Here is a 17,631-nt window from a genome sequence, read left to right as displayed (position 1 = left end):
GCAATATACAACACTGCAATAGCCTAGTATATGCACATAACAGACCAGCAATATACAACACTGCAATAGCCTAGTATATGTACATAACAGACCAGCAATATACAACACTGCAATAGCCTAGTATATGCACATAACAGACCAGCAATATACAACACAGCAATAGCCTAGTATATGCACATAACAGACCAGCAATATACAACACTGCAATAGCCTGGTATATGCACATAGCAACAGACCAGCAATATACAACACAGCAATAGCCTAGTATATGCACATAACAGATCAGCAATATACAACACTGCAATAGCCTAGTATATGCACATAACAGACCAGCAATATACAACACAGCAATAGCCTAGTATATACACATAACAGACCAGCAATATACAACACTGCAATAGCCTAGTATATGTACATAACAGACCAGCAATATACAACCCTGCAATAGCCTAGTATATGCACATAACAGACCAGCAATATACAACACAGCAATAGCCTAGTATATACACATAACAGACCAGCAATATACAACACTGCAATAGCCTAGTATATGTACATAACAGACCAGCAATATACAACCCTGCAATAGCCTAGTATATGCACATAACAGACCAGCAATATACAACACAGCAATAGCCTAGTATATACACATAACAGACCAGCAATATACAACACTGCAATAGCCTAGTATATGTACATAACAGACCAGCAATATACAACACTGCAATAGCCTAGTATATGCTCATAGCAACAGACCAGCAATATACAACACTGCAATAGCCTAGTATATGCACATAACAGACCAGCAATATACAACACTGCAATAGCCTAGTATATGCACATAACAGACCAGCAATATACAACACTGCAATAGCCTAGTATATGCACATAACAGACCAGCAATATACAACACTGCAATAGCCTAGTATATGCACATAGCAACAGACCAGCAATATACAACACTGCAATAGCCTAGTATATGCACATAACAGACCAGCAATATACAACACTGCAATAGCCTAGTATATGCACATAACAGACCAGCAATATACAACACTGCAATAGCCTAGTATATGCACATAACAGACCAGCAATATACAACACTGCAATAGCCTAGTATATACACATGACAGACCAGCAGTATACAACACTGCAATAGCCTAGTATATGCACATAGCAACAGACCAGCAATATACAACACAGCAATAGCCTAGTATATACACATAACAGACCAGCAATATACAACACTGCAATAGCCTGGTATATGCACATAGCAACAGACCAGCAATATACAACACAGCAATAGCCTAGTATATGCACATAACAGACCAGCAATATACAACACTGCAATAGCCTAGTATATACACATAGCAACAGACCAGCAATATACAACACTGCAATAGCCTAGTATATGCACATAACAGACCAGCAATATACAACACAGCAATAGCCTAGTATATACACATAACAGACCAGCAATATACAACACTGCAATAGCCTAGTATATGTACATAACAGACCAGCAATATACAACACTGCAATAGCCTAGTATATGCACATAACAGACCAGCAATATACAACACAGCAATAGCCTAGTATATGCACATAACAGACCAGCAATATACAACACTGCAATAGCCTAGTATATGCACATAGCAACAGACCAGCAATATACAACACTGCAATAGCCTAGTATATACACATAACAGACCAGCAATATAGAACACTGCAATAGCCTAGTATATGCACATAACAGACCAGCAATATACAACACAGCAATAGCCTAGTATATGCAGAACACCAAACAAAGATGGACTATGAATATTATGGCCTCCATATACATTAATACAGATACCAGCCGGCAGACAGCCCTCCAGAAGTAACCCCAGCATACGCAATGTGCCCCCACATACCTTATAGAACGCGCCATCCGGCTGCCCAGCACTGCAGGTGCGGGCGCCATGATCGGCGCTCTGATGTAGGGCTTCCCCTGGAACTCCCATCCTGCACCGGCGGCCGAATGACGCATCTCCACACCGGAATCTAATGGCCGCCTCCACCGGAGCTCCCCGCCGCAGCACCGCGCTGCCACATAGTGCATGGACGCGCTAGCAAGTGAAATTAATCACCGGGAGCCCCAGGACCGCAGGGAATCCTATGCTGCACTGTAAACAGGTCAGCTCTCCAGGTGGACGGCCTAGCCAGGCTCACCCAGCACCAGCAAACGAGGGGTGGGGGATAGTAACCCTGCATCGGCCGAAGTTAACTGCATTTAAGGCCAGACTTGCTCAGCCATGCAGAGGGGTCCCACGAGCCAGTACCCCCAAGTCTGGCGACCCCACAGGTTTACCGAGACTGCGCTCAGGGGGCCAGGGCTTCCCAATGGCCCCATCTAAGGGTGGGTTCACACTACGTTTTCTCCCATACGGGAGCGCATACGGCAGGAGGGAGCTAAAATCTCGCGCTCCCGTATGTCACCGTATGCGCTCGCGTATGTAATTCATTTCAATGAGCCGGCCGGAGTGAAACGTTCGGTCCGGTCGGCTCATTTTTGCGCCGTATGCGCTTTTACAACCGGACCTAAAACCATGGTTGACCACAGTTTTAGGTCCGGTTGTAAAAGCGCATACGGCGCAAAAATGAGCCGACCGGACCGAACGTTTCACTCCGGCCGGCTCATTGAAATGAATGGCATACGGGAGCGCATACGGTAACATACGGGAGCGTGAGATTTTAGCTCCCCCCTGCCGTATGCGCTCCCGTATGGGACAAAACGTAGTGTGAACCCAGCCTAAGAGAAATAGGAAGGAAAAAACAGATATTAGTTGGTGGGCTTGGAAGGTATATACACACACCTCACACCTGTCCAGTAATAGCAGGTATATACACCTGACACCGGTCCAGTAATAGCAGGTATATACACCTGACACCGGTCCAGTAATAGCAGGTATATACACCTGACACCGGTCCAGTAATAGCAGGTATATACACCTGACACCGGTCCAGTAATAGCAGGTATATACACCTGACACCGGTCCAGTAATAGCAGGTATATACACCTGACACCTGTCCAGTAATAGCAGGTATATACACCTGACACCTGTCCAGTAATAGCAGGTATATACACCTCACACCTGTCCAGTAATAGCAGGTATATACACCTGACACCTGTCCAGTAATAGCAGGTATATACACCTGACACCTGTCCAGTAATAGCAGGTATATACACCTGACACCTGTCCAGTAATAGCAGGTATATACACCTGACACCTGTCCAGTAATAGCAGGTATATACACCTGACACCTGTCCAGTAATAGCAGGTATATACACCTGACACCTGTCCAGTAATAGCAGGTATATACACCTGACACCTGTCCAGTAATAGCAGGTATGTACACCTCACACCTGTCCAGTAATAGCAGGTATGTACACCTGACACCTGTCCAGTAATAGCAGGTATGTACACCTGACACCTGTCCAGTAATAGCAGGTATGTACACCTCACACCTGTCCAGTAATAGCAGGTATGTACACCTGACACCTGTCCAGTAATAGCAGGTATGTACACCTGACACCTGTCCAGTAATAGCAGGTATGTACACCTGACACCTGTCCAGTAATAGCAGGTATGTACACCTGACACCTGTCCAGTAATAGCAGGTATGTACACCTGACACCTGTCCAGTAATAGCAGGTATGTACACCTGACACCTGTCCAGTAATAGCAGGTATGTACACCTGACACCTGTCCAGTAATAGCAGGTATGTACACCTCACACCTGTCCAGTAATAGCAGGTATGTACACCTCACACCTGTCCAGTAATAGCAGGTATGTACACCTCACACCTGTCCAGTAATAGCAGGTATGTACACCTCACACCTGTCCAGTAATAGCAGGTATGTACACCTCACACCTGTCCAGTAATAGCAGGTATGTACACCTCACACCTGTCCAGTAATAGCAGGTATGTACACCTCACACCTGTCCAGTAATAGCAGGTATGTACACCTCACACCTGTCCAGTAATAGCAGGTATGTACACCTCACACCTGTCCAGTAATAGCAGGTATGTACACCTCACACCTGTCCAGTAATAGCAGGTATGTACACCTCACACCTGTCCAGTAATAGCAGGTATGTACACCTCACACCTGTTCAGTAATAGCAGGTATGTACACCTCACACCTGTCCAGTCATAGAAGGTATATACACCTGACACCTGTCCAGTAATAGCAGGTATGTACACCTGACACCTGTCCAGTCATAGAAGGTATATACACCTGACACCTGTCCCAGAACTGAAGGACAGAAAAAAAACACAAGTGGATGAGGTTCTGATGGATGTTATAGTCAGGCTTGGCCTGAGGATTGTTAATTCCCTTAATTTTTTGCTAGGTGGGCGGTCCTGGGATAAACTGAAAGGAGCTATTAACCCCTTCTGTGCTGCCTGAAGACGAAATGGAAAGTAGTTAAATTCTTGTATATAGGAGCAGTATTATAGTAGTTATATTCTTGTATATAGGAGCAGTATTATAGTAGATATATTCTTGTATATAGGAGCAGTATTATAGTAGATATATTCTTGTATATAGGAGCAGTATTATAGTAGTTATATTCTTGTATATAGGAAGCAGTATTATAGTAGTTATAGTCTTGTATATAGGAGCAGTATTATAGTAGTTATATTCTTGTATATAGGAGCAGTATTATAGTAGATATATTCTTGTATATAGGAGCAGTATTATAGTAGTTATATTCTTGTATATAGGAAGCAGTATTATAGTAGATATATTCTTGTATATAGGAGCAGTATTATAGTAGTTATATTCTTGTATATAGGAGCAGTATTATAGTAGTTATATTCTTGTATATAGGAGCAGTATTATAGTAGTTATATTCTTGTATATAGGAGCAGTATTATAGTAGTTATATTCTTGTATATAGGAGCAGTATTATAGTAGTTATATTCTTGTATATAGGAGCAGTATTATAGTAGTTATATTCTTGTATATAGGAGCAGTATTATAGTAGTTATATTCTTGTATATAGGAGCAGTATTATAGTAGATATATTCTTGTATATAGGAGCAGTATTATAGTAGTTATATTCTTGTATATTGGGAGCAGTATTATAGGAGTTATATTCTTGTATATAGGAGCAGTATTATAGTAGTTATATTCTTGTATATTGGGAGCAGTATTATAGTAGTAATATTCTTGTATATAGGAGCAGTATTATAGTAGTTATATTCTTGTATATAGGAGCAGTATTATAGTAGTTATATTCTTGTATATAGGAGCAGTATTATAGTAGTTATATTCTTGTATATAGGAGCAGTATTATAGTAGTTATATTCTTGTATATAGGAGCAGTATTATAGTAGTTATATTCTTGTATATAGGAGCAGTATTATAGTAGTTATATTCTTGTATATAGGAGCAGTATTATAGTAGTTATATTCTTGTATATAGGAGCAGTATTATAGTAGATATATTCTTGTATATAGGAGCAGTATTATAGTAGTTATATTCTTGTATATTGGGAGCAGTATTATAGGAGTTATATTCTTGTATATAGGAGCAGTATTATAGTAGTTATATTCTTGTATATTGGGAGCAGTATTATAGTAGTAATATTCTTGTATATAGGAGCAGTATTATAGTAGTTATATTCTTGTATATAGGAGCAGTATTATAGTAGATATATTCTTGTATATAGGAGCAGTATTATAGTAGTTATATTCTTGTATATAGGAGCAGTATTATAGGAGTTATATTCTTGTATATAGGAAGCAGTATTATAGTAGATATATTCTTGTATATAGGAGCAGTATTATAGTAGTTATATTCTTGTATATAGGAGCAGTATTATAGTAGTTATATTGTTGTATATAGGAGCAGTATTATAGTAGTTATATTCTTGTATATAAGAGCAGTATTATAGTAGATATATTCTTGTATATAGGAGCAGTATTATAGTAGTTATATTCATGTATATTGGGAGCAGTATTATAGGAGTTATATTCTTGTATATAGGAGCAGTATTATAGTAGTTATATTCTTGTATATTGGGAGCAGTATTATAGTAGTAATATTCTTGTATATAGGAGCAGTATTATAGGAGTTATATTCTTGTATATAGGAGCAGTATTATAGTAGTTATATTCTTGTATATTGGGAGCAGTATTATAGGAGTTATATTCTTGTATATAGGAGCAGTATTATAGTAGTTATATTCTTGTATATTGGGAGCAGTATTATAGTAGTAATATTCTTGTATATAGGAGCAGTATTATAGTAGTAATATTCTTGTATATAGGAGCAGTATTATAGTAGTTATATTCTTGTATATAGGAGCAGTATTATAGTAGTTATATTCTTGTATATAGGAGCAGTATTATAGTAGTTATATTCTTGTATATAGGAGCAGTATTATAGTAGTTATATTCTTGTATATAGGAGCAGTATTATAGTAGTTATATTCTTGTATATAGGAGCAGTATTATAGTAGATATATTCTTGTATATAGGAGCAGTATTATAGTAGTTATATTCTTGTATATTGGGAGCAGTATTATAGGAGTTATATTCTTGTATATAGGAGCAGTATTATAGTAGTTATATTCTTGTATATTGGGAGCAGTATTATAGTAGTAATATTCTTGTATATAGGAGCAGTATTATAGTAGTTATATTCTTGTATATAGGAGCAGTATTATAGTAGATATATTCTTGTATATAGGAGCAGTATTATAGTAGTTATATTCTTGTATATAGGAGCAGTATTATAGGAGTTATATTCTTGTATATAGGAAGCAGTATTATAGTAGATATATTCTTGTATATAGGAGCAGTATTATAGTAGTTATATTCTTGTATATAGGAGCAGTATTATAGTAGTTATATTGTTGTATATAGGAGCAGTATTATAGTAGTTATATTCTTGTATATAAGAGCAGTATTATAGTAGATATATTCTTGTATATAGGAGCAGTATTATAGTAGTTATATTCATGTATATTGGGAGCAGTATTATAGGAGTTATATTCTTGTATATAGGAGCAGTATTATAGTAGTTATATTCTTGTATATTGGGAGCAGTATTATAGTAGTAATATTCTTGTATATAGGAGCAGTATTATAGGAGTTATATTCTTGTATATAGGAGCAGTATTATAGTAGTTATATTCTTGTATATTGGGAGCAGTATTATAGGAGTTATATTCTTGTATATAGGAGCAGTATTATAGTAGTTATATTCTTGTATATTGGGAGCAGTATTATAGTAGTAATATTCTTGTATATAGGAGCAGTATTATAGTAGTAATATTCTTGTATATAGGAGCAGTATTATAGTAGTTATATTCTTGTATATAGGAGCAGTATTATAGTAGTTATATTCTTGTATATAGGAGCAGTATTATAGTAGTTATATTCTTGTATATAGGAGCAGTATTATAGTAGTTATATTCTTGTATATAGGAGCAGTATTATAGTAGTAATATTCTTGTATATAGGAGCAGTATTATAGTAGTTATATTCTTGTCCATAGGGGGCAGTATTCCTGTATATATTCCTGCTCAGCGGCTGTGTTCCTATACGTTGTAGGTGTCGGGGTTTCTCCACATTCGTCTGTCTGTAAAGTGACGTTTCGCTGATCTCTAAATGATCCTTTTCCTTTTTTAAGGCTGTACATTATTTTACTAGTAAATCCCCGGCATAAAATATTTATATTGCAGTAAAATGGTCCTTTTCAGGGACTCTCAAACCTGGCCACCCCTGCTTCACTTCCTGTAATCCAAACCAAATTCCAGATTTGAGAGCCGCGCGGCATTCTCACCTCATTCAGGTCTGATCCATTCCCCAGCGCGGGGGGGAGGGGCGGCCGCTCGCTTGTTTATTGTACATTATTGCTTAAGTTTTCTATTCTGTTCCTAAATTTTAATGTAATACAGAGACATAAATAATAGGATCGGGGGCGCGGGTCTTGGCAGCTGCCTCTGTATTCCTGGTGAATGTTATTGTACGCTGCTCACTGTTAGGGGTGAATGTCAGGGACTGCGCCAAATATAGGAACATACAGGGAAATTAATCCATTCACTAGAGATCAGCGGTGACATCACTGAGAATACAGCCTATCCATCACTAGAGATCAGCGGTGACATCACTTAGAATACAACCTATCCATTCACTAGAGATCAGCGGTGACATCACTGAGAATACAGCCTATCCATCACTAGAGATCAGTGGTGACATCACTGAGAATACAGCCTATCCATCACTAGAGATCAGCGGTGACATCACTGACTATACATCCTATCCATCACTAGAGATCAGCGGTGACATCAAGGGAGAATACAGCCTATCCATCACTAGAGATCAGCGGTGACATCACTGAGAATACATCCTATCCATCACTAGAGATCAGCAGTGACATCAAGGGAGAATACAGCCTATCCATCACTAGAGATCAGCGGTGATATCACTGAGAATACAGCCTATCCATCACTAGAGATCAGCGGTGATATCACTGAGAATACAGCCTATCCATCACTAGAGATCAGCGGTGACATCACTGAGAATACAACCTATCCATGACTAGAGATCAGCGGTGACATCACTGAGAATACAGCCTATCCATCACTAGAGATCAGCGGTGATATCACTGAGAATACAGCCTATCCATCACTAGAGATCAGCGGTGACATCACTGAGAATACAACCTATCCATGACTAGAGATCAGCGGTGACATCACTGAGAATACAGCCTATCCATCACTAGAGATCAGCGGTGACATCACTGACTATACATCCTATCCATCACTAGAGATCAGCGGTGACATCAAGGGAGAATACAGCCTATCCATCACTAGAGATCAGCGGTGACATCACTGAGAATACAGCCTATCCATCACTAGAGATCAGCGGTGACATCAAGGGAGAATACAGCCTATCCATCACTAGAGATCAGCGGTGACATCACTGAGAATACATCCTATCCATCACTAGAGATCAGCAGTGACATCAAGGGAGAATACAGCCTATCCATCACTAGAGATCAGCGGTGATATCACTGAGAATACAGCCTATCCATCACTAGAGATCAGCGGTGACATCACTGAGAATACAGCCTATCCATCACTAGAGATCAGCGGTGATATCACTGAGAATACAGCCTATCCATCACTAGAGATCAGCGGTGACATCACTGAGAATACAACCTATCCATGACTAGAGATCAGCGGTGACATCACTGAGAATACAGCCTATCCATCACTAGAGATCAGCGGTGACATCACTGACTATACATCCTATCCATCACTAGAGATCAGCGGTGACATCAAGGGAGAATACAGCCTATCCATCACTAGAGATCAGCAGTGACATCAAGGGAGAATACAGCCTATCCATCACTAGAGATCAGCAGTGACATCACTGAGAATACAGCCTATCCATCACTAGAGATCAGCGGTGACATCACTGAGAATACAGTCTATTCATCACTAGAGATCAGCGGTGACATCACTGAGAATACAGCCTATCCATCACTAGAGATCAGCGGTGACATCACTGAGAATACAGCCTATCCATCACTAGAGATCAGCGGTGACATCACTGAGAATACAGCCTGTCCATCACTAGAGATCAGCAGTGACATCACTGAGAATACAGCCTATCCATCACTAGAGATCAGCGGTGACATCACTGAGAATACAGCCTATCCATCACTAGAGATCAGCGGTGACATCACTGAGAATACATTCTATCCATCACTAGAGATCAGCGGTGACATCACTGAGAATACAGTCTATTCATCACTAGAGATCAGCGGTGACATCACTGAGAATACAGCCTATCCATTCACTAGAGATCAGCGGTGACATCACTGAGAATACATCCTATCCATCACTAGAGATCAGCGGTGACATCACTGAGATAACAGCCTATCCATCACTAGAGATCAGCGGTGACATCACTGAGAATACAGCCTATCCATTCACTGAAGATCAGCGGTGACATCACTGAGAATACAGTCTATCCATCACTAGAGATCAGCGGTGACATCACTGAGAATACAGCCTATCCATCACTAGAGATCAGCGGTGACATCACTGAGAATACAGCCTATCCATTCACTAGAGATCAGCGGTGACATCACTGAGAATACAGCCTATCCATTCACTAGAGATCAGCGGTGACATCACTGAGAATACAGCCTATCCATTCACTAGAGATCAGCGGTGACATCACTGAGAATACAGCCTATCCATTCACTAGAGGTCAGCGGTGACATCACTGAGAATACAGCCTATCCATCACTAGAGATCAGCGGTGACATCACTGAGAATACAGCCTATCCATCACTAGAGATCAGCGGTGACATCACTGAGAATACAGCCTATCCATCACTAGAGATCAGCGGTGACATCACTGAGAATACATCCTATCCATCACTAGAGATCAGCAATGACATCACTGAGAATACAGCCTATCCATCACTAGAGATCAGCGGTGACATCACTGAGAATACAGCCTATCCATCACTAGAGATCAGCGGTGATATCACTGAGAATACAGCCTATCCATCACTAGAGATCAGCGGTGACATCACTGAGAATACAACCTATCCATGACTAGAGATCAGCGGTGACATCACTGAGAATACAGCCTATCCATCACTAGAGATCAGCGGTGACATCACTGAGAATACAGCCTATCCATCACTAGAGATCAGCGGTGACATCACTGAGAATACAGCCTATCCATCACTAGAGATCAGCGGTGACATCAAGGGAGAATACAGCCTATCCATCACTAGAGATCAGCAGTGACATCAAGGGAGAATACAGCCTATCCATCACTAGAGATCAGTGGTGACATCACTGAGAATACAGCCTATCCATCACTAGAGATCAGCAGTGACATCACTGAGAATACAGCCTATCCATCACTAGAGATCAGCGGTGACATCACTGAGAATACATTCTATCCATCACTAGAGATCAGCGGTGACATCACTGAGAATACATTCTATCCATCACTAGAGATCAGCGGTGACATCACTGAGAATACAGCCTATCCATTCACTAGAGATCAGCGGTGACATCACTGAGAATACATTCTATCCATCACTAGAGATCAGCGGTGACATCACTGAGAATACAGCCTATCCATCACTAGAGATCAGCGGTGACATCACTGAGAATACAGCCTATCCATCACTAGAGATCAGCGGTGACATCACTGAGAATACAGCCTATCCATTCCCTAGAGATCAGCGGTGACATCACTGAGAATACATTCTATCCATCACTAGAGATCAGCGGTGACATCACTGAGAATACAGCCTATCCATCACTAGAGATCAGCGGTGACATCACTGAGAATACAGCCTATCCATCACTAGAGATCAGCGGTGACATCACTGAGAATACAGCCTATCCATCACTAGAGATCAGCGGTGACATCACTCAGAATACAGCCTATCCATCACTAGAGATCAGCGGTGACATCACTGAGAATACATTCTATCCATCACTAGAGATCAGCGGTGACATCACTGAGAATACAGCCTATCCATCACTAGAGATCAGCGGTGACATCACTGAGAATACAACCTATCCATCACTAGAGATCAGCGGTGACATCACTGAGAATACAGCCTATCCATTCACTAGAGATCAGCGGTGACATCACTGAGAATACAGCCTATCCATCACTAGAGATCAGCGGTGACATCACTGAGAATACATTCTATCCATCACTAGAGATCAGCGGTGACATCACTGAGAATACATCCTATCCATTACTAGAGATCAGCGGTGACATCACTGAGAATACAGCCTATCCATTCACTAGAGATCAGCGGTGACATCACTGAGAATACAGCCTATCCATCACTAGAGATCAGCAGTGACATCACTGAGAATACATCCTATCCATCACTAGAGATCAGCGGTGACATCACTGAGAATACAGCCTATCCATCACTAGAGATCAGCGGTGACATCAGTGGCTGCCCCCGTGTCGCCCCCTGACTGGCGCCGTCTGTTATGTCCAAGACAAGGCAGCGCAGTTATTATACATTCAGGGTCCGGGCTGCTTCCTGCAGGGAGAAGGTCCTGGAAATAACCTGAGATCAGCAGCGCCCTGTGTGCGGAGAAAAGAGCTGATCAGTGTCTTGGGATGTCAGCGAGCCTGTGCTGCCCCTGCCTGGAAGACTGCAGGACTGCAGCCACTTCATTATACATATAGAGCAGATGAGTGATGTCACCGCTGATCTCTAGTGAATGGATACACTGTATTTTCAGTGATGTCACCGCTGATCTCTAGTGATGAATAGGCTGTATTTTCAGTGATGTCACCGCTGATCTCTAGTGATGAATAGGCTGTATTTTCAGTGATGTCACCGCTGATCTCTAGTGAAGTGGATAGGCTGTATTCTCAGTGATATCACCGCTGATCTCTAGTGATGGATAGGCTGTATTTTCAGTGATGTCACCGCTGATCTCTAGTGATGAATAGGCTGTATTTTTCAGTGATGTCACCGCTGATCTCTAGTGAATGGATAGGCTGTATTCTCAGTGATATCACCGCTGATCTCTAGTGATGGATAGGCTGTATTCTCAGTGATGTCACCGCTGATCTCTAGTGATGGATAGGCTGTATTTTCAGTGATGTCACCGCTGATCTCTAGTGATGAATAGGCTGTATTTTCAGTGATGTCACCGCTGATCTCTAGTGAATGGATAGGCTGTATTCTCAGTGATATCACCGCTGATCTCTAGTGATGGATAGGCTGTATTCTCAGTGATGTCACCGCTGATCTCTAGTGATGGATAGGCTGTATACTCAGTGATGTCACCGCTGATCTCTAGTGATGAATAGGCTGTATTCTCAGTGATGTCACCGCTGATCTCTAGTGATGGATAGGCTGTATTCTCAGTGATGTCACCGCTGATCTCTAGAGATGGATAGACTGTATTCTCAGTGATGTCACCGCTGATCTCTAGTGATGGATAGGCTGTATTCTCAGTGATGTCACCGCTGATCTCTAGTGATGGATAGGCTGTATTCTCAGTGATGTCACCGCTGATCTCTAGTGATGGATAGGCTGTATTCTCAGTGATGTCACCGCTGATCTCTAGTGATGGATAGGCTGTATTCTCAGTGATGTCACCGCTGATCTCTAGTGATGGATAGGCTGTATTCTCAGTGATGTCACCGCTGATCTCTAGTGAATGGATAGGCTGTATTCTCAGTGATGTCACCGCTGATCTCTAGTGATGGATAGGCTGTATTCTCAGTGATGTCACCGCTGATCTCTAGTGAATGGATAGGCTGTATTCTCAGTGATGTCACCGCTGATCTCTAGTGATGGATAGGATGTATTCTCAGTGATGTCACCGCTGATCTCTAGTGAATGGATAGGCTGTATTCTCAGTGATGTCACCGCTGATCTCTAGTGATGGATAGGATGTATTCTCAGTGATGTCACCGCTGATCTCTAGTGATGGATAGGATGTATTCTCAGTGATGTCACCGCTGATCTCTAGTGATGGATAGGCTGTATTCTCAGTGATATCACCGCTGATCTCTAGTGATGGATAGGCTGTATTCTCAGTGATGTCACCGCTGATCTCTAGTGAATGGATAGGCTGTATTCTCAGTGATGTCACCGCTGATCTCTAGTGATGGATAGGATGTATTCTCAGTGATGTCACCGCTGATCTCTAGTGAATGGATAGGATGTATTCTTAGTGATGTCACCGCTGATCTCTAGTGATGGATAGGCTGTATTCTCAGTGATGTCACCGCTGATCTCTAGTGAATGGATAGGCTGTATTCTCAGTGATGTCACCGCTGATCTCTAGTGAATGGATAGGCTGTCAGAGCATGCTGGGAGTTGTAGTTCTGCAACAGTATGAGAGCCACGGGTTGGGGGAACACTCAATGAGAAACGACAAGCGGCAGCCATGTTGGTCAGCACCCAGCTTTCTTAGAGCCCAATTTGATATAAATTTCATGCTAAATTCTTTATGAATTCCGCATTGATTCAGACTTCCATTGATTTTAAAGAAGTCCCCCGGCGAAAATGAACTGATCCTTTATCCACAGGATAAGTAGCTGATCACGGGAGTCCGACTTTTAGGGGCCCCCCCACGATCATTGGGACTGGACCCCTGATTTTGGAGTGTAATCTATGTCAAAGACTGGCGCAAATAAACCCATTCACTGCCAGACAGCAGAGATCTTGAAGAGGGAGCTTTTATTAAAACGTTCCAGAATTGTGTCATATGCGACAATTTCGGAACAATCGTCAACATTCTCCCCGTCCGCGTAAGGGTTCATTGACGTTGCGGATTCCCCCGTTGGAACCGCAATAAAATTGGTGCAGATTTTGCTGAAGCATATCGGCCTAGTGTGCGTTTACCTTACGCAGAACAGTGGATCGGTTATTGGAGGGATCAGGTTATGTCAGGGATCATCTACAGCAGTGTTTCCCAAAGTGGGTGCCCCCAGCTGTTGCAAGAACTACAACTCCCAGCATGCCCGGACAGCCGAAGGCTGTCCGGGCATGCTGGGAGTTGTAGTTCTTGCAACAGCTGGAGGCACCCTGGTTGGGAAACACTGATCTACAGTCTTCTGATGGTAGACCGAGTGCTCCCCCTACTGGTCAGAGCTAAATTCTGTATTGTCCTGCCCCCTTGGCTACGACTTTTATGACCTGTCACCTCTTAGGGAGCGGTCGATGTTCCCTATATTGTCCCCATAAATAGGATTTGTAGACCCGTCTCTGGGGGGGGGCCCGGGGCCTGTATCTACAACACAGAGTGTACCGCGGCCTCCGGCCTGACTGCAGCCAAGTCTCCGGGATTGAAGTTATTTTGTGGTTTCCTAAAACTAATTCATCTGGAAGAAAAGAGAAGCCGCATTCATGGGGCGGAGGGGACGTTCTGCTCAGTTAAAGGGACCTCGGGGATTGTGTATGCATGGCTGGGCCAGGAAGGGAGCGCCAACAATGGCCGCCTCCTGCCCTGAACAATGGGGCTCCAGAACCCCCCCTCCCTGCCCCGGCTGGACATACAGCTGCTCCTGGGGGGGGGGGGGGGCGATCGCCCTTTGCCAGATGTTGGCCTAAGAGCAGCGACATCACGACACGCAGAAACCTCAGGAGGAGCTTTATATATTAGAGTTTGGTGCGGATTTTGGGGTTGTTACTTAGTTGTCTATATATTGTCGATATGTTACTATTTATGTTTTACTCCTCAGTTACATTAATCCTTTCACACCTGGTTTTGGAATTTTTTCCGCTCTTGTGAGGGAAACCCCCCGGCAGTTCTCATACTAAACTATAGTAAATCTCAGGCTGGTCACACATCTGCCCTATATACACATGATTTGGGCCAGTCAGAGATGTTTTGATGAATCTTGGTCACGGGTTACTTATATTTCACCGAGAATGTAAGAGAGTTACATAAAACCCAACCTCCCACCCCTATTTGCCAGGGTCGCGGTTTTGGTCTAGAGTCCCATGAAAAGTCTACGGGACACCTGGTACATCTACTGATTGCATTACTCTTGGGCTGCAGAGATTTCCCGGGAGTTTTAAACATCCTGCTTACTGTCTGATAGGCAGGTGCAGAGGTCGGGTTATGAGGATGTGATAGGAGAGAGGAGGTCAGAATACCAGGATGGGGTATGAAGCCGGGATAGGAGGTCAAGGTAGAAGGACAAGATTAGAGGAGGGGAAATGAGCACAGGATGAGATATAAGGAAGAATAAGAGGCCAGGAGAAAAAGTCGAGTTATTAGGAAGGGAGATGAGGTCGGCATCTTAGGACTGGATATGAGGAACGAATATGAGGTTGGGATGTGAGGTCTAGACAGGAGGATGAGATAATTGGAGGCTGGGAAAGGAGGATGGGGTAGGGCGTCAGAATATCAGGACGTAATAGGAGGCCAGGAGAGGAGGATGGGGTAGGAGGTCAGAATATCAGGAGGCCAGGAGAGGAGGATGGGGTAGGAGGTCAGAATATCAGGACGTAATAGGAGTCCAGGAGAGGAGGATGGGGTAGGAGGTCAGAATATCAGGAGGCCAGGAGAGGAGGATGGGGTAGGAGGTCAGAATATCAGGAGGCCAGGAGAGGAGGATGGGGTAGGAGGTCAGAATATCAGGACGTAATAGGAGGCCAGGAGAGGAGGATGGGGTAGGAGGTCAGAATATCAGGAGAGGAGGATGGGTAGGAGGTCAGAATATCAGGAGGCCAGGAGAGGAGGATGGGGTAGAAGGTCAGAATATCAGGAGGCCAGGAGAGGAGGATGGGGTAGTAGGTCAGAATATCAGGACGTAATAGGAGGCCAGGAGAGGAGGATGGGGTAGGAAGTCAGAATATCAGGAGGCCAGGAGAGGAGGATGGGGTAGAAGGTCAGAATATCAGGAGGCCAGGAGAGGAGGATGGAATAGGAGGCCAGGAGAGGAGGATGGGGTAGGAGGTCAGAATATCAAGAGGCCAGGAGAGGAGGATGGGGTAGAAGGTCAGAATATCATGAGGCCAGGAGAGGAGGATGGGATAGGAGGTCAGAATATCAGGAGGCCAGGAGAGGAGGATGGGGTAGGAGGTCAGAATATCAGGACATAATAGGAGGCCAGGAGAGGAGGATGGGGTAGGAGGTCGGAATATCAGAAGGCCAGGAGAGGAGGATGGGATAGGAGGTCGAATATCAGGAGGCCAGGAGAGGAGGATGGGGTAGGAGGTCGAATATCAGGAGGCCAGGAGAGGAGGATGGGGTAGGTCAGAATATCAGGAGGCCAGGAGAGGAGGATGGGGTAGGAGGTCAGAATATCAGGAGGCCAGGAGAGGAGGATGGGGTAGGTCAGAATATCAGGAGGCCAGGAGAGGAGGATGGGGTAGGAGGTCAGAATATCAGGAGGCCAGGAGAGGAGGATGGGGTAGGTCAGAATATCAGGAGGCCAGGAGAGGAGGATGGGGTAGGAGGTCAGAATATCAGGAGGCCAGGAGAGGAGGATGGGGTAGGAGGTCGGAATATCAGGAGGCCAGGAGAGGAGGATGGGATAGGAGGTCGAATATCAGGAGGCCAGGAGAGGAGGATGGGGTAGGAGGTCAGAATATCAGGACATAATAGGAGAGTAGGATGGGGTAGGAGGTCGGGATATGGAGATAAGATATGGAGACGTCATTGTTGCTTTTCCTCTATATGCTGACACATATGATCGCTGCGGGCGATCCGATCATCCATATTTCTGACCGTCTGCAGCACGCACTTCCTCACTGAGCGCCAGGTCCTGCCCCGGTGATTGCGGGGAGTCCCAGCACTTGGGCCCATTTTTGCCAGTTGTCCCATTTAGAATCGGACTAACTTCTCCTACGAATCCTGAACACAGTTGTTCTGCCATCTAAGACTAAATTAAAGGGTACCTCTCATCAGAAAACCTTTTGATATATTATAGATTAATGTATGCAGAATAACTTTACAATTGCATGTTATTAAAAAATATGCTTCTTTCTATTTAATTTTCCACTTTGAAGAAATGACCACTAGGGGTCTCCCTACCAGTCCTGACAGCAAGCATTTCAGACTCATGCTGGAGTCCTAAACACTACGAGC

General features: G+C 43.2%; 1 protein-coding gene across 5 annotated transcripts in view; it reads left to right on the top strand.

Moving 5' to 3' along the window:
• The window catches only part of WNT5B (Wnt family member 5B), a 148,443-nt gene that overhangs the window by 63,484 nt on the left and 67,328 nt on the right, over nt 1-17,631 (top strand). Inside the window, exon 1 of one of the 5 annotated variants that reach the window (XM_056517860.1) lies at nt 2,143-2,175. The exons of the other annotated variants lie outside the window; for them this stretch is intronic. Within the exon in view, the coding sequence (XP_056373835.1) occupies nt 2,158-2,175 (18 nt within the window). The 5' untranslated portion in view covers nt 2,143-2,157. Of the gene's footprint in view, nt 1-2,142; nt 2,176-17,631 lie in introns of those variants that run through there. 5 annotated transcript variants of the gene reach the window in all.

This window comes from Hyla sarda, chromosome 4, assembly GCF_029499605.1.
Source record: "Hyla sarda isolate aHylSar1 chromosome 4, aHylSar1.hap1, whole genome shotgun sequence".
In the NCBI taxonomy this organism is placed as follows: Eukaryota; Metazoa; Chordata; class Amphibia; order Anura; family Hylidae; genus Hyla; species Hyla sarda.
Note: the sequence above shows the minus strand (reverse complement) of the source record. Positions and strands in the feature narration are given on the sequence as shown.